The 27,493-nt window shown below is 45.4% G+C and overlaps 1 protein-coding gene across 6 annotated transcripts; it reads right to left on the reverse strand.

Moving 5' to 3' along the window:
• Positions 1–640: 640 nt before the first annotated feature.
• On the reverse strand, positions 641–25,814 carry RILPL1 (Rab interacting lysosomal protein like 1). Of its 6 annotated transcripts, none has more exons than XM_040610849.1 (8): positions 25,297–25,703; positions 21,624–21,774; positions 16,197–16,315; positions 14,627–14,848; positions 10,810–10,982; positions 10,199–10,291; positions 6,033–6,120; positions 641–3,578 (listed from the first exon to the last, which is right to left on the reverse strand). In XM_040610849.1, exons 1-8 carry the CDS (start codon positions 25,591–25,593, stop codon positions 3,573–3,575), a joined length of 1,149 nt encoding a protein of 382 aa, XP_040466783.1. In that variant the 5' UTR covers positions 25,594–25,703; the 3' UTR covers positions 641–3,572. The 6 variants fall into 6 exon arrangements, 5 of the variants coding, with proteins under 5 accessions (XP_040466783.1, XP_040466774.1, XP_040466796.1 ...); XR_005830185.1 differs by lacking the exon at positions 6,033–6,120 and adding an exon at positions 4,678–4,802 and having other exon boundaries at positions 3,493–3,578; XM_040610840.1 differs by lacking the exon at positions 6,033–6,120.
• Positions 25,815–27,493: the final 1,679 nt, after the last annotated feature.

A 27,493-nucleotide genomic window follows, 5' to 3' on the forward strand; every position in this document is an offset into this window, starting at 1 on the left:
TGAGACCTTTAGTAGTACTGTGTCCTTAAGTAGTTCTGTGAGGTGAGCGAGCAGCACGGAACAAGAAACCTGTTTTTATGTCATGGGAGGGTGTAATTCCTTTGTGTTAGAGGAATGTGTGCTGCAGTAAGCAGGTCAGAAAACGCCTGATGTTCCTGATAATCCATGGGCAGTGTCATGGTTAAATGTGGTTGCAGTTGCGCCCACTCTGCCCTCTCCTCCTCTCTGCCATCGAAGTCCTGCCTGCACAGGGTTTAGTCCTGTTCTGGAAGCTGGGCTTCCTGCTGGCTGTAGCTGAACTGGGGAAAACACAGGGAAAAATCTCCTTTTTCAGAGCTAGAATGTGTATATGCAGACACACATCTTCTGGTGAGGAGCTTGCAGTGCTTTCTAGAAGAGGCTCTGCCACATTCTTTGTCATCATAAGCCACTCCTAAATATACACTAATGTATTTTAAACTCATTTTTTTGTCAGCCTTTGAATGCCTCTATCTTAAACCTTGCCCAGTTTGAGGCTTTATTTCCATTAAGAGTTGTCTGAGCCATTTTCAGAGGAAAGCAGATTCGTATTCTGCTGCATCCCCAAGAAGAGATGGTATTCACTTTCCACAAAAAAAAGACACAAGTCTTGCAGAAATACTTGTTTTTCAGAAATATTTATTAAACTGTTAAAATGATTTACTGCCCAACCGAAAAAAAAAAAAAAAAAAACCCAACCCAAAAACAACCAACCCCAAAAACCATCAGTGATCCTGCGCTTTGCAGACAGGATTGTTACGCCCCTTACCTGGCGCCTTTTCTAAAAGCAGATTTTACTTGAATATTGAGAAACAACACATGACAGATCTTCAAATCTTTTCATACTCTTCCCTACATGCCATCCATTCCGATGGCACTTGGAGTATGTAAACTCAGCATTTCAAACATGAGAGCGAAGAGGTTAATGCTAGCAGGTCAGGAGGAACTAATTAGATTTTTGAGGTAATGGGCTACGGAGATGAGTGGGGGAAGGTTGTACTGCTTAGTGCCATTGTTTGAAGATCTGACCCAACAATAGCTCACCGTAGGGACAAGCTTTACATGCACCAGGCCAGGGCACATCCTTTGTGATACACTGGCTTAGGTGCTGGGGAAAAACAGTTCAGTCTGTGTATTTCTATTATCCCAGTTCATTGCTCTCAGCTGATTTCATAAGTGATGTGCTTATTCAGGCCGTGCATCTGCTGCATTCTTGCATTGTTTCTGATCACTGCATCTCTTCTAAATGTGCCAAATGAGTGTAAACTAAGCTAGGGAGAGACTCGACGGGCATCGTTCATAAGGTAACCACCTGATACAACCGTAGTGTACTTTTTTTTTCTAGTATGGAAGTGGAATCAAGATCTTAGCAACTTACTTATCAATAAGACACTCCCCCCCCCCATTTCAGAATTACTTTTCACACAAGGTGGGAAGTGGAGGTTTCATGAATACAACTTTCTCTAAGCATAAAACTCGATATGTTACCAAAATGTATCCAGGCAGAAGCTTATCTGCCTAATACCAGCACCAGATGCTACCGTCACTATTCGAGATGCAGATGTCTTACATATAAGGCCACGTATCCCCCCCACCCCAAACTGCAGCGACACCGGGGGGCACAGTAAACACTTCACCTAGAACAGGCGGAAGGTCTGTGTTCAAAACGAAGCACAGTTACAGTCGGGAGCAGAGCAGCATTCAGCCCACCGCTGCAAAGAATGCTTTCCTGGCACAGCGTCACTATAGATGGGCTAAGCACCCTTTGGTGCTCATACACATTCCAGAGTCTTGGATCACCCTGTATTAAAAACAACCGGCCTGCACTAAATCCTCTGGCTCGCTCTCACCTAGGAGTGCTTCAGGACCTCCTCCTGCGTTCAGTACCTGGGGTAGCTGGAGCTTTACACCAGCCTGTTCTTAGTGCCTCTCCAGAGAGGAGGCTCTTCACAGAGCAGATGTCGTTGCTGGGGGTAAGGTGCCTGGTGGCAGCTCACAGCCCCCCATGCTAAGCTACACGTGCAGCAGTTGCCTGCAGCCTTGCCACAATGAGATGCTCCTCACCAGCAGCGTGGTGCTCCGGCACGGACTCTCCCAGCACACAGGTCACACAGACCTCCGCACCCATGTCCCAAGCAGCTGCGCTTGCCCTCTCCGGCCTGGCCGGGTGCCTTTGTGGAGCATGTAGTGCAGAGGCAGGGTGCGTGCTGACACCGGGCTGTACGCAACAGTTATGTTGTCTGGGTTTAGTGTTTTGTGGTTTTTCTAAGTACAACCTCAGTCAGATCCAAGGGTCTCGCAAGCTCGATTGCAAAGCAGACCCCAATCACACCGCCTGGCAGTTCAGCTGGCAGTTAAGCCCCTGTAACTGCGGGCTCCCCAAACATCGACCAACGCCAGCAGAGCAGCCCACACAGATAAAATTCATCCGCTCTGCCCAAGTAGTGTTCAGGCTAGTCAGAGAAAATGTTTTGAGCTGGGGTCATCCCTCAGTCAGTTAAAATAGTTCATGTCAGCTAGTTCAGGATGTCTTTCACTCTGAAGTGAGGCAGTCTTACCTAGACTGAAAAGTGGAGCGTGACTTAATTAAAAACCTGTCTGTGGGAAAGAGATCCAATTCCCCCACAGCTGCTGCCTGCTGCTGTAGCAGGGGAAGTCCCTAGTAAGAAGGAAAAACTTCAAGTGTTAGAATTCCTCCTTGTAAGCAATTTGTTTTCCATTACTACTGCAGAACTCATGGCAAAATGCAAGGCACGCTCACCTCATACATCGTTTTTTTCATGCTTTAGGCACTATAAGCAGCAAGGGAAATTTATACTCACTGTCCCTCTCAAGGCTACTCCAGTTTATCAATTTGTATCTGGTGGATTTCCAAGTGGTTACTCTGCAAAATGCAGATGCCAGCTGAACCTGACAGGACACAGCAGCGCTATGACCTGCCAGGGAGAGTGGCCAGCTGTCGTATCCCTCTTAAAAAAAATTCTTACAGAAATAAAAAGCAAACAACCGATAGTGTTAACAAACAAGGTAAAAGAGTCTTTGCCACTAGATATTGTACACTGCAAACAAACTTCTAATAATGGCACAGGTCCTTTTTTTTTGGTTTAAAGAAGCTTGTGTTACTGTAGTTAATGCAAGAACAAGACCATAGACTTGTTATTCAGCACAAAAAAGTCATCTAGAAGCTTCGGTGTCCCAGGGTATCAGTGACTGTTACTACAAAGCTTGGATTCTGTTTCCAGCCAACAGTCACCAAGTAAACGGTGAGGGATCCCTTTGGAAGAGTACATCTGAAACACAACCAGAGGTGTGCAAGGCAAACAAAAGTGATGAGCTGCCAGATTTGTTTACAGAAGCTTCTTCTTACTAGACTGTCGAGATCTACTATGGTAAACTGAACGCCTCAAGGTTTTAGTCACAGGTGCTGCAGGGCTTCTTGTCCTTGTTCAGTGTAGGAGTCATCTTTATTTGAATTTGACCATTCTCCGAAAGTATCCTGGAAGTGGACATTTTTCTGTGACGCCTGCATACGTTTCTTATCACGGGAGAAGAAACTAAACCTTCCAGGAAGGGAGGAGTAAGGGAGGGGAGGGAAAAGAAAGAAGACTGTTTACCATCCTGAAAACACTTCAAACACCCGACACGATACACAGCACAACAAAACACAGAGCAAAAAAATCTGCATCTGCGAAAATCAAGGCAGTGAAGCCTGATGGGAGTGCATGTCAAAATGTTATTAGAGATGAAGTCATTGCGATCTCAAGCGGTTTGGCTATGGAAGCTTCAAATAAGCTCTAAATGCTGTTGACTCTACAAGGTGCAGGTCTCATTTTAGATATATATTCCCCTTCCCCAGCCCTGAGATACAGAAGCAACACGATACAGGTTAGTTTCTCGGCATAAGTAAAGTGGTATCTTTGGCATTAAATCCATATAATTTACCATAAAGCAGAAATAGAAAATGTTTTTAAGGGTGTCAGCAGGGAAGTTCATATGAAAAATAAGCCTCCATGTTTTTTCCAAGTGTACAGATTTTCATACATAGGCTTGATTAATAATAAATTTGAATAAATGAATAAATGCACATATGTGCATAAGAGTTTGCAGGATGAAGGCTGAACAAATGCACACAAGCGTGCACATCATTTCCTGTCACACGGCTTGGGTGCTCTGAGATAATGACGTACATGAACCAACAGCCATTTAATACAACAACAAATTGCCAGCTGACAGCACAGCTAAAAATATACAGTTGGAAAAATCCTTAGTATCATTTTATTTTGTATAGGAGGACATTACTTGATTAGGCAAATTCAATGATTGTCACGAGTTCAGTACCAGAGGTGTTAGTGCAGTGTTTAGGTCTGCTGAGAAATGCAAAAGTTGTGGTTCCAGCTAGCAAGGGTTTGAATTGGCTGCACACCCTTTCGGTTTTAACAGTGCACTTCAGGAGGTAAATACTGTTCTGCACAGTACCAAGCACAATGCAGTTGTGCTCTAGGACAGGAACTGCTAAAGGCTTCCACAGTAAAAGGTTATGCAAATATAAACTCAACTTTGACAGGTGATGGAATATTTATCATCTGGGGCATAAACCTGACCCTATGTCCATGCCCCATCCTTCCGCCACCCACGCTGCCTTAAGTCTCCCCTCAGTACCATGATCCCGAGGTCGAAGCCGCCTTGTGCAGAGCAGGAAGTTGTGCCTTCGATGTCTCTAGTCACATAGGAGGCTGTATTTGAGTGTCAGATGAGGTTTGAGGCAGCTTTCCTGAAAATATATCCTAGCATATGTGCAGGTAAGCATGATGATCATTATTAAGAATATTGAGAATATTAAGAATAATTACTTCTTGACTAAAAAGTGATAAAAAAAGCTACGCAAGTGCCATGCCAGATAACCAGTGTTGCTAGCAGGACCCGAACTTTTGCATTTCCTGGCTTCAAATGGGCAGCCTTAATAATGAAAGTAGTCTTTTGCACTTAATTAGCCTCACACTTTTCTACTACCTTCATCACAGGAGCTCATAAATTCACACACATATGCTATGTCTTTTCAGGGCTGGATCCAATTCCAGCTGCTAAAAGAAGTGTCTAATCACCAAGACTTTCTGCTAAGCATGTCTGGCCCTGCATCATCAGGCTTTACTATCCTGAAGTCCCCACAAAGGACTGCTGTATTTACGCAGGAAGTTTCAAATGTCAAAGTTCGGTAATTTTTCACTTTATCACGAATCTAAGAGAAAAATATGTTTGTAAAAATCTCTACACAAAGCAGAGGGCTTAGGCTTTTAAAATTCCTTCTGAAACAATGAAAATTGTTATTATCCTAGAAAACTCATGGATGATGTTTGGGAAAAGCATGTCTGTGTGGAGAGGATAGGAATTTAAATATTGTGTTGCTGCTGTAAATAGAAAGATCGCTAAAACAGCAGTTCTAATGCAAAATGACTTTGCATTAATAATTATCAGTAGGTCTTCCAAGGACAGACAAGAATAGGATGATAGAGTTGATTATTGAGAGTATATCAATTACAAAATACATAATTAGAGACAAAATATACAGCGCATCGATAGAAAGACATGGAAACAACAGCCTATAACTAACACTGGAAATTAATGTAGATATCAGCCGTTACATTCTGTAAGTCTAACTGATTTGTAACTAGTCATTAGAATGACATGGGTTTCTTAAAAAGCATCGGTGTGAATTGGCACGCTTAGTAAGCAAAATTAACAGATGCTGGTTAAAATCGCATATTGCAACAATTTTCTACAGAGTAATGATTGGTTTAGCACAGTAACATTAAGGCAAAAGGTGATAAAATGTCAGTACTTGAGGATGAGCATGGAGGACTACAATGAGTTGTGTACTGACTGGTCATTCTGATTGGCACGTTGTTCTTCTGTGATCCCACAGGCAGCCGATGAGAATGCAACCAGCAGTGCGTGTTAACACAGGGTCATGCAAAAGGAAACCACTGTACCAAACATTTAAAAAAAAAAATTCCTACAAGGGACACAAGTCTTCTTATTGGCTGCAATGTGGGATCGTCTGGAATCAATCCAGCTGCTACCATGGGCATTATGGCTGTAAAGATCCTGGTCAGGAAAGTACAGACACAGAAGAGATAAGACTGGAGCAAGGGAAAGAAAAAGCATTCCATTAAAAAGAAAAGAGGCAAACATGATACATGGGGTTACTCTGAATTACCACAGGACACGTTACAGGGAGAGGTGGATCTGCATCACCCAAGACAGCTCTCCTCAGTGAAAAACTCTTTATTCAGAAAAAGCAGTCATGGTAACAGTTTAAATTGCTTTTGAATTTCTAAAAGATACCACTTTTCTGTTGTGAGGCAGCCTGCAATCTGGGTTGGATTTCATCAAGGTTTTACCACCTCTAGCAATGCAGAGCAGAGTGCACATTTTTCTTCCCGAGAGACAAACAGGCACATACACAATGAAATGAAGGATGAAGGTGCGTGTTAAGAAATACAAAACAGGACTCTGCTGTCACTACTGGATATCTGCACAGAAAACAGGGTTAGACAGGACCAGCACTACAGTTAAAGATTTTACAGATGTTACAGTTGAGAGTTTCAAGTTAAAAACCAGTATCGCAGGTGAAATATTGAAATAACCTCCTATGCAAGCTGCTCGGTTAAAGGGCCTGTGTATCTGTTCCCAAAGAACCTGCGTTGCTTCACATGCAGAAAGATGCCAGCTGCAGGCAGCTGAATACTGATTTGAAACCTTGCAGCTACTCTAGCAGAAAGGCTTTCTAGCTGGCTAGCAGCAAGACTGTTTCCTTGTAAGAGTTCAGCACTTTCACTACGCATTATACAATTCATGCAACTTAAGAGGTCGAGAGCACGTGGGTAGGTGCTCCGTGCCCAGCCAGCCCCACACAAACCTGCCAACACACCTTCAATCCATACCTGGAACACCCTCTGTTTTTCTAAGGGTTCTCCTCAGAGGTTCTCCCTTGTGCCAAATATTTTTTTGAACTGTGGACTAATGTCAATTAAAGATTAAGTTGAAATCATGAGAGACATTTCACTTGTGACCAAATGCAGCTCTCCCCAACACAAGTCACTCTAACCGCTATTCTTAGATTAAAAATGAAAACAAACAAGCAAACATTGTATCATTAGCAGTAGCTAGCAGTTCTATTTTTGTGCATCGTGGCACTGTCTGTGAGCTGCAGAAATGACACAGACACACCAGCTTTTGTAGACTGCAAGAATAGGAAGAAAACTTATGGCTGTTTCAGGCATTACATCAGTGGCAAACAAGCACGTATCCTTAAAGAGAAAACAAAAGGGTGTTTTCTGTTCAGAACAGAGGGAGCATTTTTAATCCTTGTGCTTTTCCTCCTCAGTAAAGCCTCCTGGTTACATTATTTCATCAAAATTCTGACATGTGATGTGGTAGGGACAAATGCAGAAATCAAATCCGTCTGAGATCAGAACTCAGTTAAGCGTTTGCCCCAAACACACAAACCTGGGGAGTTGAAAAAACTCTGATTTCTGTAACTTTGGTTTTCCTTTCTTTGTGGGGATGCAGCACAGAATCACTTCAGCACATCTTAGATGGCACAGGCTACACATACATGTCTCATTCCTGAGATACTGTGTGGTCAAGGAAAAAAGGGCACATTACAGAGGCAAGCATAAAACTCTGGAGAGGATAGCAACACTGTTCTATTTTTGTACTTCAGCTTTTTGTTTCATCAGGAGAAAAAGTCTGAAATGGAGGGAAAAGCAACCCTGCTTTCATGTGTAAAGGCATTCTGCACGCAGATACCAGCCTTACAAGTTGTCATCCCATCGCTAGGTATGGAGAGTCTCCCAGGGAGCCATATCAGAGGCGCTGACAGCACCCTGCCTGGGATGGGGAGAAGGGAGCTCTGGAGATGGCTCGCAGCAGGCGGGGACTGCAGCTGGGGTGGGAGGGGTGTTGTAACAGGACAGAACAGATGCTGTGCTTGGGTTCTTTGTGCTGCCCAGCAGTGAAATTTCCTGTTTTTTTAAAGCCCATCTACAAGTGCACTGTTGACAAACACACACACACACACACAGAGGAGCAGAGAAAGAAAATAAACCCACACTGGACAAATCCTGTCATGACAGGCTGCAAGAATAAGACAAACTTGAAAACTATTACCATCCTCCAGGTTACCTAAGTAGACGGGTTTATTTTCCCGTATTTAATATGATGGCTAGGTGAAGAGAAAGCAGAAAGAAACCCGGGGACAGAGCATGACAGCTAAAGAAATTTCATCTTAACAGCAAGCTCGATACGTGCTTCCACTGTCTGGCAGAAGAGGACTTGCCTTTTCTGGCAGGGGCCAAAACAACATAATTTTATGTTTTGTTGCGTGCAGTTTTAGTTACATGAATTTAATACAGAGTCTGAGAAACAGAAAGATTAGACAGGTGTCTGAAAATGTGCATTGATTGAATGGTCTGATGCTCAACAGGTTTTCACTAATAAAAATAACCGAGAGGAAGAAAACACTACGATAACTGGTTGGAAACACTTCTGTGCCTCCTGCCGTGGCTCCCTGTGCTGCTTACGCGTGTATGCAGAAGGCAGAGTCAAAGCTAACACCTTGTCAGCACGTGCTCTGTCTTACAACATCGATGTACATTTTTATGCTGCCTTTGCTTCATAAATCAAGTGCGGAACTTGCAGTCAACACAAACTGCATAAGCCAAAACCAGCCATCCCTCACCACAAAGTACTAAAATAAACTTAAAAGCAAAAAGAAGCTTTACAGTGGAGATATTATTATTGTCATCACAGTTGCAGAACGAAAACTTAAGTCCAAACTCAAAGTGTATTTTCCTGTCATGAGAGAGGAAGGGTTCTCTCAGGAAACAAAGCAGCAGAGACAGAAGCTGGAGTTTACTGAAAATAACCAAAAGTGCCCTCCTGACTTTATGGTGTTTTGGATCAGTCCAGATCTTCCGATGGAACTTACTCTCACAGGGCTACTGCTATTATTAAACAAGGACTGAAGGTTATGGACATGGGGACAAGATAGGAGAGCTTTTCATGTGGAAGCAAATGACTGTTCCAAAATAATTTATGCGGTTTAAAAAGTTAAGCTTCCGGTATCACAAAAATCCAAAGACTTGCTGTAAGGTTACAAGACTTAATTTGGTATAAATAAATTTACAAGGAGAGAGTTTCAATAGACAGATTGGTTGGCTAACACTGTGATTTTATAATGAAGTGATATACTAGCAAATGCACACCTCTGACAGTAAGCTGAGCTTTCAGACAGCAACATTAAATACTTCACCAGAAGGTGGGGTTCTTTAGAGCCATCCTCTCCAGCTGCAAATCTGTTCAGCAAACCAAAGGTTTTTGTGCTGTACACGTAACGCAAGCCAGGGTCTAAAGGCTTAGGTCAACAGGGAAATAGGCACAGAGAGTCATGGGGAAACCGTGCTCTCCGCGCCCAACTGCTGGTTTTGCTTGTAAACAACACTCTTTACACATCTTCTGAGCGTGGCCTGGGGGCCAATGGTTTTTGACACCCCAGCCCCTTAGGATATGTGTGTTAAGGAACTGAGATTTGCACTTGAACAGGAGAATTGTTCCTATAATCCTTGCACACAGAGATCCAGCACTGACTTTCAGTTTGGGGCACGCAGGACAGGCTGAGCAGTGCTCTGGATATGACCACAATTAGTAGCACCTCCCTTTGGAGTATGATTACGTGGCCCAGACAGGAAAGCTCTCTAGGAAGATCAGGTGTCTGGGCTTAAGAGCTCCTCAGCTCATACCAGCTACAATAAAATGTTTCAACACGTGCTCTTTTTGTTAGCCTGAATAGTGTACTTAAGAAGGAAACATTAGGCTTCTTGGGCGTACCAGTGTGGCCCATAAACACGCACATGGAGTAGGGAGTACGTCTGCAAGTAGGGAGCAAAAGGCACCACAGGAAATAATCCGAGACTGAAAGTTGTCCCAGATCTAGGCAAAAGTTTTGCCCAAAGCCAACTGCTCTTTCTTGATACCTGTCAAGTGCTCCTTCAGTGTCTCTCCCACATACATTAGGAATGTGGTTATCTTAATCTTTAAATTCTTTAAAATTGTCCTACCCATAAGAAACATGTAGTATTTGCAGACTATATCCAGTATCCTTAGAAAATATTCTACTTACAGTCGTTTGATTCCAGATTCAGGCTGAGTTGAGGGTTTTGACTGAATTATGGGCGTAGGTTGAGGGGATCTTGTTTCTTCTTCTGTCTCCTCACTTGAAAGAAAGAAAAGATAATTAACATTCTCCTCCCAAGCCATAGAAACACTTCAAGTTTTAAAATTCTATCTGAGGTAGTTCTGTCAATGAAGAAATGCAAAAAGATCTGTTCAAAGCTCACTGAAATCAATGGCAGGTTTTTCTGTCAGCCAAGGGACAGCACCTAGAACTGGGTCTCCTTTCAATATTTTCTTCCCATTGTGACAAGGAGAGGGAAAAGAGGCATGCATTAGATAAAAATTCTACATTTTTCTGTTATATCTGAAGTCCAAAAGTATTAAATGTTTGTAATCTTTCTAAAATTCAGGGGGAACCTGGGAGTTCAGGAAGGGCATCATTTTTCTCAATTTTGAGGAACCAGATTAAAACTAACGCTGCATGTTTGCAATCTCTACTTTAAGCCTTTGCAGAAATATAAGTTGTTGGACGCTATGTAAGAGCATATTTATTGTTTCTAGACCTGCCCTTTGGCTCCTCTGTGTATAGCATGCAACAGGAGAGGAGATCTAACTTACCTTTTGTAATATAAAAGCTCCTCTTGAAGTAAAAACACTTTAGATTTCAATTCATTCCTCTCGTGAAGGACATCCCGGAGCTCCTGCAAGGTGAATCTTGGACGATTTGGATCTTTTAAGTCCATTGCCATCTTTTCAGACTCTGAGAGGCAGTCATCGTTGTTTGGTTCTCTCTAGGAAGTGAAATGGGCGTTTAAATTCACCACGCAAGTGCATGTCTCAGAAGTTTGAAGTATTTATCAATCTAGTTCCCAACCTCTTCCTTTCAGCACTATTAAATCCTCTTTTAAGAGACACACAGCAATTTTAACAGGAAAAAAAAAAGTACAAGGCGTTTGTTTTTCCATGTTAAAAGACACTCAGCAGCAAGAACAGCTCAGTGATCTGATCTCTTTGTTCTTTCCTGTGCACAGGTTGGCGATGACACACTGGGCTGGTGAAACCGTGGCAGGTTGCTGAAAGGTGATCTGAGCTCTGTTTCACCTCTCTTCACCCGGGGTTCGGGGGAAGCTCACAAACGAGGAAGACCTAAGTGTAGTGACCTACAGTCGAAGCCCTGCACTCACAGGAATCTTTCCTAGAGTTACACGTTCGGGAAAACAAGCACCAGTTGTTTCTGAACACAGGGTCTAACCTGAGCTGCCTTATAGGTGATAAAGTCTTTTTGTGGAGAAATTCCTGTGGAATTCAGACTGCCAGGAAGTCCACTGAAAAGGTATAGTCCAATGTTTGATAAACAAGCCAGTTTAAGGAATTTGTACTTCTAACAAATGGGGTAAATCAAACATCGGCCTTTTATATAAACACTGAAAAAACTGCATAGCAAAGATCATGACAGTTCCTTCCAGCTCCTCCCACAGAGAGATGGCTCCTTTGGATGTAAACATATCAAGTGGAGATTTAATTTATACCCCTTTAATGCCTTTATTAAAAAATCAGGATTGCCATTAGTACCAGTATCCAGCCACAAAGCAGAAGAAAACTGCAGATGCATGCTAGACGAGGCATTTATACACGTGTGCCCTTGTCTCTTCTTTTCCTCTGAGCAGAGTTCACTGGAAGCTTGGAGGAATTTCTCTCCCACCACCCAGCTCCTGCGGCTCCCAATGAGCCAGACCTTGCACGCTAGGCACACTGTCAGAGTCCCAGGCCTGTGGGAGCGCTTCCTGCCAGCCAGGTAGACTCTAGCACTTGCACAGAACTATTTGGCCCTAACTGCTTGTGAAAACATGGTCCGTAGAAACACCACACACCAAGATCATCGTTCAGGTCCTCTACTGTTGTTCCACTCAGCACAGAGCTGAGGGCAAGTTAATGGCCATCACAAGCTTCTGGGAAGGAAACTCAGAAGCAAGACACTGAAAAGCAACTGCAAGCCTTTAGAGGTCTGCAGGATTCTGAACAATACGAATAAACGCGGGGTGCTCTGTTCCAGCAAAGTACATTTGAAATGTAGCAAAGTACATTTGAAATGCGATGCTTTTTGCAAGGACTCACTAGAGGTCAGCTAATGAAATCAGAGATGCCAGCAGCCAGGTCAGCCACCTGCCCTTCTAGTAAGGATCAGTCTCAGACCTCCTGTGCTGCAGTGATGCCTCGCTAGGATACAAGCTGGAAATTTGAGGAACCAAGTAATGAAATTCTTAAAGTCCATTTTTGTAAGCCTTATCCTACCCTCTTTTAAGCTCATGTCTTTGTGACAGTTTTTCTATCTATTGATACGTGATTTCAGGTTAAACTTGGCTGGGCTACGCTTGGTGCAATACCAGTTTCTACAGCAGGGATTGCAGCCCTTGCCCTGCAAAGACAAAGCAGCAAAGCAGTGCTCACCTGTCCTCTTGTTTGATTCACCCCTGTTCATCCAAATGCATTTATTTACACAGACTACAATAAATAAAGATTGATGCAACCTAACAAGAGGTTCAAAGGAAATTACCCAAACACACTTTTCTTCACGCCTCTAAATTAGCGTCTGAGCTGTTGCCTCTTTTCTTTTGGTTGTATATTTGCCCCAAACAAGGTCTTTTTGCTGGATGTTGCTGAAATCAGCAGAGACTAAGCAGCCTGCAGCCAATGCATATGTATTTGACTGAAGCCAACAAGCAATGTCCATTCCAGAGCATGCAGCTATTCTAGCTTTCTGCTTGCCACTGCAATTCCTGTCTAACCATCAACCTGGCAAAGGGAGCGGGGAATGGCTCTAATTAGAAGAAGCGCCGTTCCCGTGGAACTGATGAGTTAGAGAGAGGTAAAGAATGCATCCTTTCTCTCCAGAGACTGAAAACACTTTCACTCCTACTGGCTCTAGGCCGAGGCTCCACAGCCCCATTTACAAAGCTGGGTGTCCTGGCTGAATTAACAGCAATGAAATAATCCTTTTCATTATTAATACAGTGCGTGCCCAATTCAGCAGTGACATGTTAATACAACACTGGCTGTCGCAATCCAGGGGGGACCGGGGTACCCTATCAGCCTTTGCCTCTGCTTCTTGATGTATGTTCCTGCCTACTGCAAGTGAATTGGACGTTTCACTCGCTGCTGCAGTCTACCAGGCATTGACAACGCTACCTGGTACTGGAGCTCTTACCAGCGCATCCAGCCAAACAGCTCTATATGATAGTGCTCCTCTAAGTTCTTCCATATCACGACACACACCCCCTTTTTTTTTTTTTTTTACTCTTTAAGAGCGATTAGGAAAGGGAAGTACAGCACATTTGCTTTAGTAAGACAGAAGTAGTGTCCTATGCACAAAGAAAAATAATAGGAACCATATGGAGAACTAAAGGATGTAACAGATCAGAGATGCACCCTTTTCTCAGGAAGCTCCCCTCAAGTTTGTGTTCCTACTGCTCTGATCTCAGCACCAGCTCAATTTGCAGATTGTCACTTTGCCCCTTCCTGCAAGTACTTGAGTACGCAAGCAGTACCATTTCAGGAACATCTCTGCCAGTAACACTTCACAAATTCCAACAGAAAGCAAAAGTGGAAATAAGGCCAGAGTTGGTTCCTCTGAAAGGTGCCTTCAAATATTTGTATGTTGATCCGGCAGCAATAGACCAGCTTAGTCCTGACAGATTGAATGTGCCATTAGCACTGCAAGGACAAGCGTGCAGAGTTCTGCACTGCCTCTGGGACCACTTCTGACACCATTTCTTTTCTACTGTTGTTCACATACCACCACCATCGTAGTGCATTGCACCTTTGGGACATGGTAGGGCTCACTTAGTTGTGTACCCAGCAAAGCTTCAGCTCTTCGTCAGCCGTTTATCTTTTGGAAAACCCTGACTGTTTAAGGGATCTGTTTGTTTTCCTTTGGGGGAAGGGGCTGATGTGTACAAACAAAATGAAGCCAAACATAGTAATACAGCACTACCGAAACACTACCTGCCTCCAGTAAAAACTAACAGCCGATACTCCACAGATTCTGGATTGCTTCACGATGTCTTTAATAGAACACACTCTTTTGAGGCAATGATTTGTTCTGATGTCTGGCAAATTCTGCAGCCTAGCGCAGAACCCAAAGGTTACACTCCCTAGGGACATATGATGGGTAGCCAAGTCTAAGTGGAGAGCTGTTCTCTGATGCAGATATGCCACTGCTATCTTGTGCTGCCACTCTGCCCTGACGGGGCCTTCCCTCACACAAAGCAACGAGTGACACTGCTCCCTGTGTGTCACACCTGAACACAAGATGTCCTCAAGTCCTATCGTTGCCTCTGATGTGTGCCAACCACATTTATCCAAAGAAGAGGTACTTGGTATGAAGTCCAAAGCTTTTTAAAAGGCTGTTTAAGAAGTGATTTAAGGTGCCTCTTACCTTTACTTCCTCCTCCCCATTCTGGCTGTCCTCACCCTGCAGTTTTTCCCTCAGTTTCCCCAGCTCTGCTCGCAGGTTGCCCATCTCCTGCTCCTTGGTTTGCAGATACGCTTCTAACTCCACCTTCTGCTCAATCAGCGCCTTCCCCTGAGCCTCAACAACAGTGATCCGGTGCCGCAGGTCATGGTTAATTTTCATTAACCTGTTCTGTTGCTGCTGAAGCTGCAAAATATCGATGCAGAATATCAATGCTACAGGTCAGCATCCATTCAGCCTTCAGCCACGATGGCTAAGTCCCAAACATCATATTAAAGAAAAAGTAGTGGGTTCCTTTGAATGAATTCAAAGGAAATTGTGTTGAATTTATTCTGGAAAATTCTCCCCCCTCTTCACTCCCAGATTATTTTTTTTTAATATCTAATTATCTATTACAGTTGCAGTCACCAAAATGTAATTGGTTTCTAGAGTAAAGAGGCATTTTTCCCCTGGCACAGGGTATTCTCCATCTAAAAGATAATCCATCACTTGTGATACTGTGTTTCAAAAAAGCAAACTTCAAGGATAGGGCAGCTTATGGGATTCCAAACCAAATCTTAACCCAGCGCAGCAGAGAGAAAGCCAGGACAGAGGAATCCTTAGCATTCAGTTTATATTGTATTTGCTCTGAGCTCTTGGCTCTCTCGTATGACAGGATGTGACCTGCTAGGCACCAATTTGAAGGACCACAGCACCTGCCAGAGGCGCTTGCCTGGCCCTCACTAGCACCAGGAAAGCCCTACGGCCTAAGGAGATGAGGCAGCGTGAGGATGGGAAGCAGGAGATGGGTAAGGAGGTCATTCCTCCTGAAACAGAAAAAACCAAGACATCACGTGATTCCCAGAGTCACAGTGGAGTCTGTGATTCATCTAAGACTAAACCCGGGTGGATCTCTTGTGCTGTGGTCCCCAGGTCCACCGATCCCCTCAGTGACCTTCTGTGCACTGCTGGTGAAAGTGACCCGGGCTGGGCTCAGGCCCCTTCTTCCTACTCTCTTCCCATGCAAAGAGGGATCCATCCTGCATCCCTGGTGTGGGACTGCATGCGTGGAGCCCCTGCTGCCAAACTCTGCCGAGAATACACATAAAATATCCAGTAGCCTGCTCACCCACAGCAGGGATCTCTGGGTGGGGTGAGGCATGGGGCTGCTGAGGAAGTTTGCACTGTCAAAGCAGAGAGAGGTTCAAGAAGCGAGAGACAGTTCCCTCTCTAGTTCCCACGAAGGGGAGAGGTATCAGGTCTTTAAGGAAACCAACCAACCAACCTGTCCTTCCCTCATCTTCCTCTCCTGTTACACTGGTTTCCAGCCACATTTCCAGCCACGTTCCAAGTGTGCCTGGTCCTTCGGAATGCAGCAGAGGGGGGGTGTCTGTGCTGAAGACTGCCTACTCATTCTGGACACTCCACACTTACACACACTTCAGTTACTGGACTAGTAATCTGGCATTGCCTACAAATTCTACATTAACTTGAAACTAGGCTGCAGAAATATGGGCGAGAAAGAAGAGAAACAGGAAGACTAAGAGCCACTTACAGCCTCTACGTCCTCATTTTTAAGTCCAAGTTCCCGGTCCTTTGCTCTGATTTCATCCCTCTGTTTATCTACCACTTCCTTCAGCTTCTTCATGACTTGTCGCTCTCTCTCTGACATTCCTGGTTAAAAAAAAGAACACAGAAGAAAACCTAAGGACAATCAGGAGCTGCAGAGACTGAGAACAATAACAGTAAGAAATATTTAGGTAAAGACTCTGGAACTTGGCTGCTGGTAGAATTACAAAGAAGCTGTTGGAAGATGCTTTAAAGGTTACTTCAAGGGTAACAGGGAACATAGATGACACAATCCACTCTGTAAGGCCACTGCACAGAAAGTCCTTTAAAAAGGAACCAACAGCCCACAGAGACATTTATGACAGTGGAGTGACACTGCTACATCTTACTGCCTCAGTAGTTTTACACCAGTGTTCGCACTATGCCCCAGGGAGCTTTCTTATCTGCACGCTAATCTGTAGAATCAGCTGGCCAAGACCCTGTGAAAATTGTAAAAAAGATGGTCTGGATCCTCAGCAAGATTTAAACAACATGTCACTATTGTGGACTGCATCTGGATCCAAACTAGCTGCGGTGCACTGGACTAGAATGATTTTGTGCTGAAACCCAGTTCTGTGTTGGGTGAAAGGGAGAGAAAGCAGGACCTTCAGAGGGTACCCCTGCCCTGAATCTAGAACAGAAATGTAGTCTAAATTATGGTCATGTAATTTCTCCTCATGTTTTGCAACCCTTTCCCCATCCTGTTGTGTGATAATTCATATTTAGAATAACTGTACTTCAGAGAAAAATTACTACATGGCATTCCACTTGTGAAAGATGTTTGGAACATTACCAAGAATCCAACATTGATCCTGTTTGAAAATAAAGGATTAGATTAACCTGAAAACTGACCAACAAATCATTGGGAAACATCGTAAATCACAATACAGGAGGCATTCTTCCATTATATTATGCCGTTACGGAGATAATCAGGAACTGGCACTGCAGTGATGGGCTCTTCAGAGCAAACACAGACCAGATGATTTAAGTCGGTGAGATAATAAATCTACTACACTAACTCTGCCTGGTAACTGCACAGAGACGTGCAGTCTGACAGTCCTAAACTATCACGTAAAATCATGTTCCACAAGACTCCATACAATGGCTGGAAGATGAAAGCCTGTGACCAGGGCAGAGTGTGGCTGCCCTGGCCGAAGTCCAGTTCAAGAAGGAGCTGAAATCTAGGGTCTGCTGCTGTCTTGCTCTATTACCTTTGGCAAAGTACGTAGTTTTGTGGGTCCTCAGCTTCCTCCATTTACAAACCGCGAGTGGTGATAATTCACCCATCCCTCCGGGGCAGCTGGAAAACCAGTTCCCACATCAGAAATATGCTGCATACGCATAAAATGTATCCAGCCAGTCAAATCTCTACTTCAATATCAGCTCAGGCTTTACGGTGATGTTCTTCCCTCACCAGAGAAGCCCACAGTTGCTCCCATAAGAGAATGTAGGCTGCATGCCTTTAAGAATTCCACCTTATGGATCACCTACAGCTTGAACCGATTGATCACACGGTACAGCAAGACCAACCTGAGAGAACGAGAGTAACTCTGGTGCATGTGCACTCCTGCAGCAGCTGTGGGCTCCCAGGCAGCCACAAAAAGCATACCACTGCAAACAGGGGGAACAGCAGCTCCAACCCCTCATTGCTAAAGGACCAGAGTTATAGTACAGCACAGAACAGGCTCTGCAGGGAAAAGGACTGGTGATCACGGCTGGCCGGGAATCTGGTTCAGAGGACACATTCCCATCAAACCCCAGAAAAGAGCTGAGCATGACATGGTGTTCACATTCTAGTATTACATTTGCATCTCTTAATTCTGTGGTAAGTTTGCCTGCTCTGTTTCTGGACCCTGCTCTTTATCATCTCTCTGCTCCAGGTTCCAGTTCTTTGCAGGATTCTTCGCTGGTAACAGCTCATACCCACCAGGGAGGACAAACAGACACTGACACATACTGCTACTGAACTCTTCTAAAAGATCCACGCTTTCCTGTCATCATGCAGGTTTAATACATCACCGCACCCACAAATCTCGCTACAGGCTTCTGGATCCACCCTCTGTAGCCAGTCTCTGGGCTGGGGCCTAAAACATCAGCTGTATTTAAAAACAAAAAAACCCGAAAACTTTACTTTGAAGTACAGAGGGACTGCAGTGAAACTTTAGACTGGTGGTTTCACCCCAGTAGGAGCTAGGAATAGTGAGTGCAGCTATATTCATTAGTACTTGTGAGATGTTTTGAGATCTCTACATAGCAGGTGCTATTTAAAGAATAAAGTACTATTTCAGTGCTGACTGCTTTTCCTCCCACTGTGCTCATTTTTCTCCCTAACATTCGATGAACCTGAAAGACTTCAATTGTGTGCACAGATCACCACGTTATCATTTTTATTTCAAGAGGAGGGGAAAGGAAAGGTGGGAAGTGTTCATGAAACAGTCACATCCTCTTCCATTTCCTCAGGCATTGGCAAAGGGGAGAAGGAAATCATTAAGCGCCCTAAATGTAATTATCTCTAAAGGATTAAAACCTCTAATAACTCCAAGATCTTAAAGGGCACACCCAGCTGGCTTCCTGGGCAGATCCTATGAGCAGCTTCCTGTGGACTGCTGTGATCATAGCATTGTTTGGGCAAGAGAAAGGAAAGCAGCTAAAAAAACCACCCAAAACAACAAAGCCCCCATCCTTTATGTTTAGGGACCTCTTTACTGTTGTGTTTATACATCTATCACGGCAGGCCCAAGGGCCAGCCAGGGCCTGTGGCACTTCACCACTGGCCAAAGACGTAGAATAGAAGTTTGCCTCCACTTTTGAAAGAGAACTGTAGGCTCCTCAGCAGCAAAAGGGGTTCACACAACTGTTGCCATCCTGCTGCTTGTCTGTATTACCACAGCCAGAGGTAGCAGCTCCCCTCAGCAGCCTGTCTGTCCTGTTTGACACATGTTGGGTCAAGTTTCCTTGTGGCATTTTACTAGGATATTCCAATCAGTCAGCACCATCAAGCAGCGCTGGGTTTGAGCTTGGGAGGAGTAGCTTTAATGGATGTTGCAGACTCATCTTTAACTCCTCCCGTGTATTTTGCATTCTGCCACACACCCTTTCACACGAATCCTGCTCTGCTCAGACTCTCGGCAGTGCTGCAGACCCTCTGTGCAGAACACTCCTGTTTAAGCAGGATTGCCTCTGCTTCTCTCACAAACACATTCAATATGCTAAAGCATGGCTCTATAAACTCCGACGTGACTATTAATTGGCAAGGACTGAATCTCAAAGTCTTGCACACCCAAATCACTGGCCTCTGTTGCCTGTGCTAAAAATAACTCCTTTAACTGTCTGGTGAGTAAGCAGCGAGCTGTTAATCCCAGGGGCTAGCCGCTAAGGGGAGACATGATCACAATACTAAATTGTGCTGATACGGAGACTGGAATCTGGTCGAAGTTAGTCCAGCTAACAAAGTATTTAGCTTGAAAACCACATATCAGATCAAGTGATGGAGACTGAAAAAAACCAGCATGACTGCTTTTTGACACTAACCAAATAAGTCATGAGACACATCTATCCCCAGTCATTAATGACAAAATTTCCTGAAAGGAAAACAGTTGGGTTTGATATAATAGGTCCCAATAATACGATGGGGTTGCTATAAACTAATATGTTTTGACTTAAACTGATGATTTGGGCCAAAGAATATCAATGATCCCAGAATGTGATCAGCTTTATGGGTTTTGTTTGTGTTGTTATACTTTGGTAGACACAGTAAAAATAACATGAAAAGTATGCCTGGCATTTGCTTGTGAAGAGTACAGCTATATTTAAATACAAGCACATGATCTGCAGTAGATACCCACTGGAAGAAAAAAAAAAAAACAAACACAACAACAAATAAACCAGAAGAGAAAACAAAGGAGAAGCTGGTTCTTTATGTCATAGTCTTCACAGTCCATGACTCATCACTGCCATTCTGAAGTTTTGCATAGAGTGTGCAAGGCCAATGTTGAGCTACTTCTTTGCCATTGACTCCTAAATTGAAGGTGTTGCATTTGTTTTTAGAAAATGATCTTGAGAGGTTTAACAATTTTTACTTTTTGAAGATTTCATTATACTCCTCCCAGGGCAAGTCAGCAGTACTCAGCCTCTGGGAGAAAGCAAGTGCAACTTCTGTGATGTTGGACAGTTTCATCCAGCTACAGCAAGCCTCCATTTAATCCCAGCTTACCTGTCTGGAGAAAGATATCCCTTTGCTCCTAATGCTTTACTGGAGAGCTGTAATGGCTCAGCTGTGTGGTCTGGTTTTCAGACTGGGCAGTGACTTTGCACGCTACACACAGGATGCTAAGCCTTTGGAAGGAGCCAGGACTTCAGCGCAAATCAGAACAGACCATGAAAGTGGTGCTGTGGCTTGAAGCAGTGGACCAGAGTCCTGTTCATGTACAAATAGTTCAGAAAGCCACCGACTTCCAGACTGACTCACCATCACAGGCGTACCTTACTGCTGGAGTGATGCTGTTACCACTCTCAGCTGCTCACCCCATCTCTCAGCTCAAGGCTGCCTCATCCCCAAAGCTGTATGGTCATTTTTTTTAAACTCCTCAGCTTAAACCCCAGCAAAGCATCACAGAATGGAGTTGGCACCCAGCAGCCTCAAATTATGCACTGTGAACTGTGGAGCAAACAGATACCTCTTCATCTGCCCCTGCTCTTGGGAAAGGAGCTGCTTGCTGAGCTGTGGGTGAGCTGAGGATGGCAACCTGTACTTGAAGCTCAAGATACAAGATTCCAACTTCTGCCTCAAGAAAGAAGTTGCCCACAAATTGCTTGTTTCAACTCTAGAATTCACCCGCTCCCTGGATTATAAATCTCTTCACTCATAGCCAATTTAGAATAAATCCCAAACAAGTGAGGAAACCCTAAAGGCAGGTAAACCAAGTAAAACCAGCCTCTCCTATGCTAGGAGAATATAATTATATTATCCTAGAATATCTCCATATGGTGGACTGACATAATTCAGACAAAGAAATCTTGATTTGCTGCTTTACAAGCACTTATCCCGAATAGATCAACAGTTGCACCTATTTTTGTGCATAACAGTGTGAAATAAATATTGCTGAATGGATTATTCCACTTGTGTTGGAAAACATAAGGAGGGCTTAAGAATGGCTTTTCTTTCCCTCCTACCCCCACCTCTTAAGTCTTCAGTGTCATCATGTATGCAGAATTTTCTATTCAGGTAAAAAAAAAAAAAACACCAAACAATCCCCCAAAATCCAGACCTGCATTATTCTATAGGAAAAAAGCCAGAATATCCAGTCAAAATATTTTGATAAAGTATTGCTTTTTATAACAAAAGCAAGTACTGAACTTGAAGTATCAAACTTGCCTTCATGCTTCTGAAATTCCTCTTCTGTGAAATTAATGTCTTTGTGAGACAAGTTTGTCATCAGTTGTTTATTCTCCTCCTGCAGCTGTGCAATTTGGGTAAGAAGGTCCTGTGCTTCCCCTCTCCAGACATCCTCCACCAGTTCTAATTCCTAAAGGGCAGACCGGGACAACACATTTATATTTTTAAACACAGTAAGAGTCTTTGACCGGACTATTTACAGATCAAACTCATAGCAATCCTACTATGATTCTTAGAGAAAACAATTAAATGAGACCACTTTGAATTTCTTAGAAGAGTTCTACATTTCTAAGGCCAGCAGGGAGGTACCAGCTATCACAGCCTCCTTTTGCTATATGCTGAAGGTAAGCACACGAGGAGACAATTCCTGATGCGAACATTTTTGATGTGCAAGTTACCCAAAGGATGGCTCCTTATGAGAACCAGAGTAAGGGGACTGCTGCGTTAGACAAGATAAGCAAACGTGAGCCACAATTACCTCCTGCATCCCAGGAAGCAGCTGCAGAGGCCGTTATAAACGCCCCAGAAACATCAGACAGCGTGTGCCAGGGGAGCCAGCGTTAGGCATGCTCATTCTGAAAGAGCAGCACCTCCAGTCTAAATTTCTGTTACAAAACACAGATGTAAAATAACGAGTGCGTGCTGCAGCGCAGCAAACCCAGAGCTCCCAGCCCGCAGGGTAAACACAAGACAAACCCATGCTGCTTCGTTTGTGGATTGTTCTATATGGAAAGTCTCGAGTGGCATCTGTGCTAGTGGCAGTGAGAGCAGTCAAAACAACTCCCATTTTTCAGGACACCCAGTGTGTCAAGAGCAGCTGTCCCCAATCCCCGTAAAGGTCAAATCAGGACAGAAAAGCAGAAAGTCCTCAAGGAAAAATCAGTTGTATTTACAGCTTTACCGGTTCTGAAAGCCTTTGCCCTAAACCACACTCCTGCAGTGGGGGGCATGCTCTGCTCCGTTTTCCCGGATGCACTTCCAACAAAAAAAAGCTGCAAATGGCTGGAGCCAGGCTGAGTCACTCGCTGACTTTCACATTCATCCAGCATGGCCCTTTCCTACCTAACAACAAACCACACTCAGACAACAACCCCACCAAGCACAGCGCGAGGCTAAAATAAGCTCTGCTGGGAGATTAAAGGATAGCTTTCTGCTTGGAGTGCATGCTCTGATAATGGGAAATCATGTTCCTACTGACTTTTGGGTCCAAAAGCCATTTTATTCCAGCATTTGTTACTTTTTAGAATGCTTGCTAGAAATTTTGCAGAAAACACTATATGACACAGAGATTATGAATAACATAGGTGGTGTAAGCTATGCAGACTTCATTATTAAGTAAAGAAAATTTCACTAATCACCTCTATTTTGCTTGAAACCCTTTATCTTGAGAAAAAAGCAAATGTCACAATACTCACATTGCCAAATACCTAGACTATTTACAGTGATGCTGCCTATTACGACTCTGTAGCTAAAATAACGCAGTGACCTATTTTAGATAATAAAATAGCACATTCATCAGTTATAGGCATACTGATAAAAACAAAACAGAAGGCACACAAAACCCCACGCTATCTAATTGTTTACATGCGGCTGCACTGTAAACACACAGCTATGCTAAGGTTTGCTGAGGCAAACTTTCTTACTTATTGCTATCGAAGACTCCAATGAATTACAGCAGAAATTAACTCCTGAACCCTCATTAGTAGAAGTATCAGAGAAAGAAGGTACCACTAGGTGCCAGCCAGCTCAGGAAACTCCAGGCAGCGCTAAGCCAGGTTTACAGGCAAAACAGATTGATATGTAAAGTTTAAGTACTAAAATCTCATAAACTGATGCTTGCAAGGACCACTAAATGCTTGTCTGGATGATTCTCTGGAGGCTTTCAGGGCACAACTATTTCTCAGCCTCTGGCTTTTTCTGCTTACCAGCATCTGTCCTGTGAAAGAGTTAAGTCTTCAAACCCTTGCGCTGGAACACAGATGATGGGACACTACTGTTCTGTAGGGACTTTGTGCATTGGCAATGTACTCGATCAAAGAAATATGTTATGTATCATGTACTTTTATTTTGTCTGTTAACATGCTTCCACCAAAGCATCACCTGGATTGTCTAAACACTCCCTGAGCCACTTCACAACTATTAGAGAAGCTGGCAGAGTGGAGATGGGAGATGGCAGGGAGATCAGTTGGCATCTGTAAGCACAGTGCTATGCAGTTGATGTGTTTAGGACACTTTTTTTTTTTTTTTTTGCACATATATGAACTTCAGAAGTACCTACACAAAACATCACCTTGTGCTGCTACCAGCCCAATCCAGTATTCAAAACAGCATTTTGCAAGTACCCAAGATAAAGAATTACGGTTGACTGTCCCTGTGAAGCAGTGGGGAGGTCTGACTTGGGCAGGTCTCCCCAGAGATGACATGCCTTCAGGAACCTCCTGGCAGCTCAGGCTCAGGAAAAACTGATTTGGTTCTAGCAGGGGGCCCAGACACAGTACGGGACCAGCACAGCCGCATGCCCACTTGCCTCCACGTCAGATCTGTTTGAAGGGCAAAGGCACAGGTCTGCTGCATGTCCTTGCACTATTTTCTACACATTCCTATTTCCTACTCTGGGCACTTACCAGGGCTTTATACATTAACGATCTTCTACCAACCTTTTCAGACACCCTGCCCTGAGACTTCCTCTGCAAAACGTTGTGGGAACTACCCTGGAGTTTCCATATACTAAGTCAAAGTTCCCTAGATGACCCTTTTTTTAAAACATGAAACTTGTATGTGTTTAAGCTAAAGCCAACATCTTGAAATCTGAGGTCTTTCTTCCAGAATTTCCCTGTCTCCACTTTATTCCAAATCTGTGCGTGCAAGCAGGAATGGCATGAGGCAGCTGTGAGGATTTAGCACAGCCGCTTACTACAAGTGCCATTACTTGTTTCAAATCAGTTATCTGGGTGGTTTAAAGAGCAGATCTGCTGCTTCCACTGCAGTAAGCGAGCAGCTCGTGCTGTCCCACCACATGAGGGTAACAGGATATGTGAAACGATCTCTGCCTCCGACTTCCATGGGAGTGGGGTCAGGGAACACTATGGTCACCCCAGATCAAGCCAAGGTACAATATCCCATCATCAGCGGTTAGAGCAGGAATCTGGGCGAGTACCCTTTCCTACTCTTCAGGTCTAACGCTGCCCTAAAATCGCTTGGTTCTCCATCTCTCTCCTATGACTTGCCTACCTGAGTGTGGCAGGAAAACCGGACTGCTAAACCATTCCCAGCTCTGGGGAGAGGAATGCATGACTGTCCGTGACCTTTCCTGGCCTAGCAGGAAGCAGCACGATCCTGCCGTCCGGAGAGGGGATGGAGCAGGAGCCCTAACCAGCGAGGCACCACGGGAAGGAAACGCAGTGACTGGGGAAGGGGTGGAGGAAGGCGAGGAGGAAGGAAACTTCCAGGAGGGCTGGGAACAAAACCCAACCAACGACACCTCAAACCCTCAGGGATGCCAGGGCAGCATCCCCGCCGCGCCCCCCCGGCTCCGCAGCCCCCGCTCCCCCCCAGCCGCTTTGTGTTTTCCCGGCGCGGCGGCGGGGCCGGGGTCCCGCTCTCTCCCCGGGGTCCCGCTCTCCCCCCGGGGCCCCCCGGCCCCCGCCCGCACCTTCTGGTGCTTCCGCTCCTTCTCGATGCGGTCCATCCGCTCCAGGCGCAGGCGGTCGAGCTCCAGGCGCAGCTCCTCCATCTCGGGGTTGATGTGGTTGCGGCTCACCAGCACCTCCAGGATCTCCAGCACCCGCACCACCTTGGGCATGAGGCGGGCGATGGCCTCGCAGCCGTGCTGGTCGATCACCCGCTCGAACTCCTGCCCCACGGCCGAGGCGATATCGTAGACGTCCATCACCGTCAGCTCCGCCGCGTTCTTCTCCAGGGCGGGCGGCGCCCCGCCGCCGCCGTCCATGGCTCGCCCGGCCCCGCGGCACCCTCATAGGCGGCGGCGGGGCGCTGTCCCGGCGGGGCGCCCCCCCGGCAGCCCCCTGCTCCGCACCCGGCGCCGCCTCGCCCGGGCCGCGGCCCCGCGCAACTCCCGCAACTCGGGCCGCCGGGGCGCGGGGGGGGTGTTTGAACTTGGCCGGGCGGCGGGGCGGGGAGCGGGGCGGGGGCGGGCGCGGCGCCGCCGCTGGGGGCCAATGGCAGGGACGGGGCAGGCCCCGCGCATGCCCGCCGGGCCCCGCTGCGGGCGGGGGGGGGCCCTGCCCCGGCGCGGTGCGGCCCCGGTGCGGTGCGGCCCCGGCCCCGGTGCGCGCCGCGGGGCGGGTCGCGGCTCCGCAGGCCTCCCTTCAGCAGGCTGCTTCAGCTCGTGGCACCAGCCCTCCGGGGCCGAGGCTTCGCCGCCCGGGGGGGTCGGAGGGGCCGGCAGTCGCACCCACGCGTGCCGAGCGTCCGGGGTCCCACCTGGGCGCCACCCAGCACCGGAGCGCGTTGGCAGCAGCGGCAGGGCCGCACCGGTGCGGCTGCGGCACCACGGGACCCGCGAGAAGCGCCTGTGCCAGAACCCGTGTACCGGGACAGAAGGGCGAAAGGTGGTCGGTCCCCCGCTGCAGGGCAGACCAGGGCTGGCAGGTGGCTGCAGGCAGCCGCAGTGGCTGAACGAGTCATTCCGCAGGGCGGCAAGGGTCTGGCGCTGAGCGGCTCGCCCCTCGCCAGGGTCCTTAGGCCCTCACTCTGCCAGAGCAGACCAGGAGCATCTTTATGCCTGCACACGTGCTTAGAGTACTCCTGGAGATTTTATACACACAAGTGGTTTGGTGGCACGGATCCACTTACAGAGGAATCCAAACGAAACCAAAATGTATTTTTCCGATGAAGTTTGTCAGTATTTTTTGCCTTCAGGTGTGACTGTGCACTTCTAAATGTTCTCACTCTCCCGGTGTTGAGTAAGAGGTGCTCCGGATGAGTCTTTACAGGTAAATTCAACATGCCCTGAAATAACTTTAGGTCCCAATCCTCCTACTTGCTCTATGCAGCGTAGGAATAATACATTGTATTTTAGACAAGATACTATGAAAATGTCAAGCACTGGAACTAGTCCGGAGAAGTAAAACTGGAGTTGCAAAAGCTAATCTTGGAACAACTGGTAACATGCTACGTCTTGTGAATACACCATTAATTCTCTATTTTTGGCAGATTCACAATGGCAATGCAAGGGAACGGGAGATACAAATGATGTACGGTGCAACACTGTGACGCTCAAACTTCTTTATGCAATACTGTCCATATCTGTTTCTGTCACCAGTTACAAAATTTCAATCTTCCTCACCGGGTGCCACTAGGCACTCACCTTCATTGAACTGAGCAGCTGGGAGGATAACAAAAGTCTCCAAACATCAGAGTTTGACATTCAACTGCCTAACTTATAATAATAATTAATGATATCCTATAAAAATATATCAACATATCATTCATTAAGTTTACTGCCACAGTTGAACACCGCAGGATATTGCATAAAGTCCCAGAGAGAGCATGAGGATGAATAATGGCATGGTCATCCTTTCCTGGCACAGACTGCTTATGAAAGCAGAAGGGGTAGCAGTATGAACAGAACATTTGGAGAACACTCTGGAGTACCTCAGGGGAATAGATGTGCTGTGACATCATTGTTTTATCCAAGTTAGAGGTGAGAAAAAGAGTTCATGTCACCAGAATTCAGTACTAAATGAGTTCCCATTGTTAAGTACAAATGCATGTGGGGGGTGGGGGGAAGTCATAATTTAGAGAACGTGCTAGTGGCAAGGCTAAAACTACAACTGAAAAACCCAGCACAGCACTTCATGCTGTGGAAAGGAGAAGCTTCAAGGCTG

This window comes from Falco naumanni, chromosome 1 (assembly GCF_017639655.2).
Source record: "Falco naumanni isolate bFalNau1 chromosome 1, bFalNau1.pat, whole genome shotgun sequence".
NCBI lineage: Eukaryota > Metazoa > Chordata > Aves > Falconiformes > Falconidae > Falco > Falco naumanni.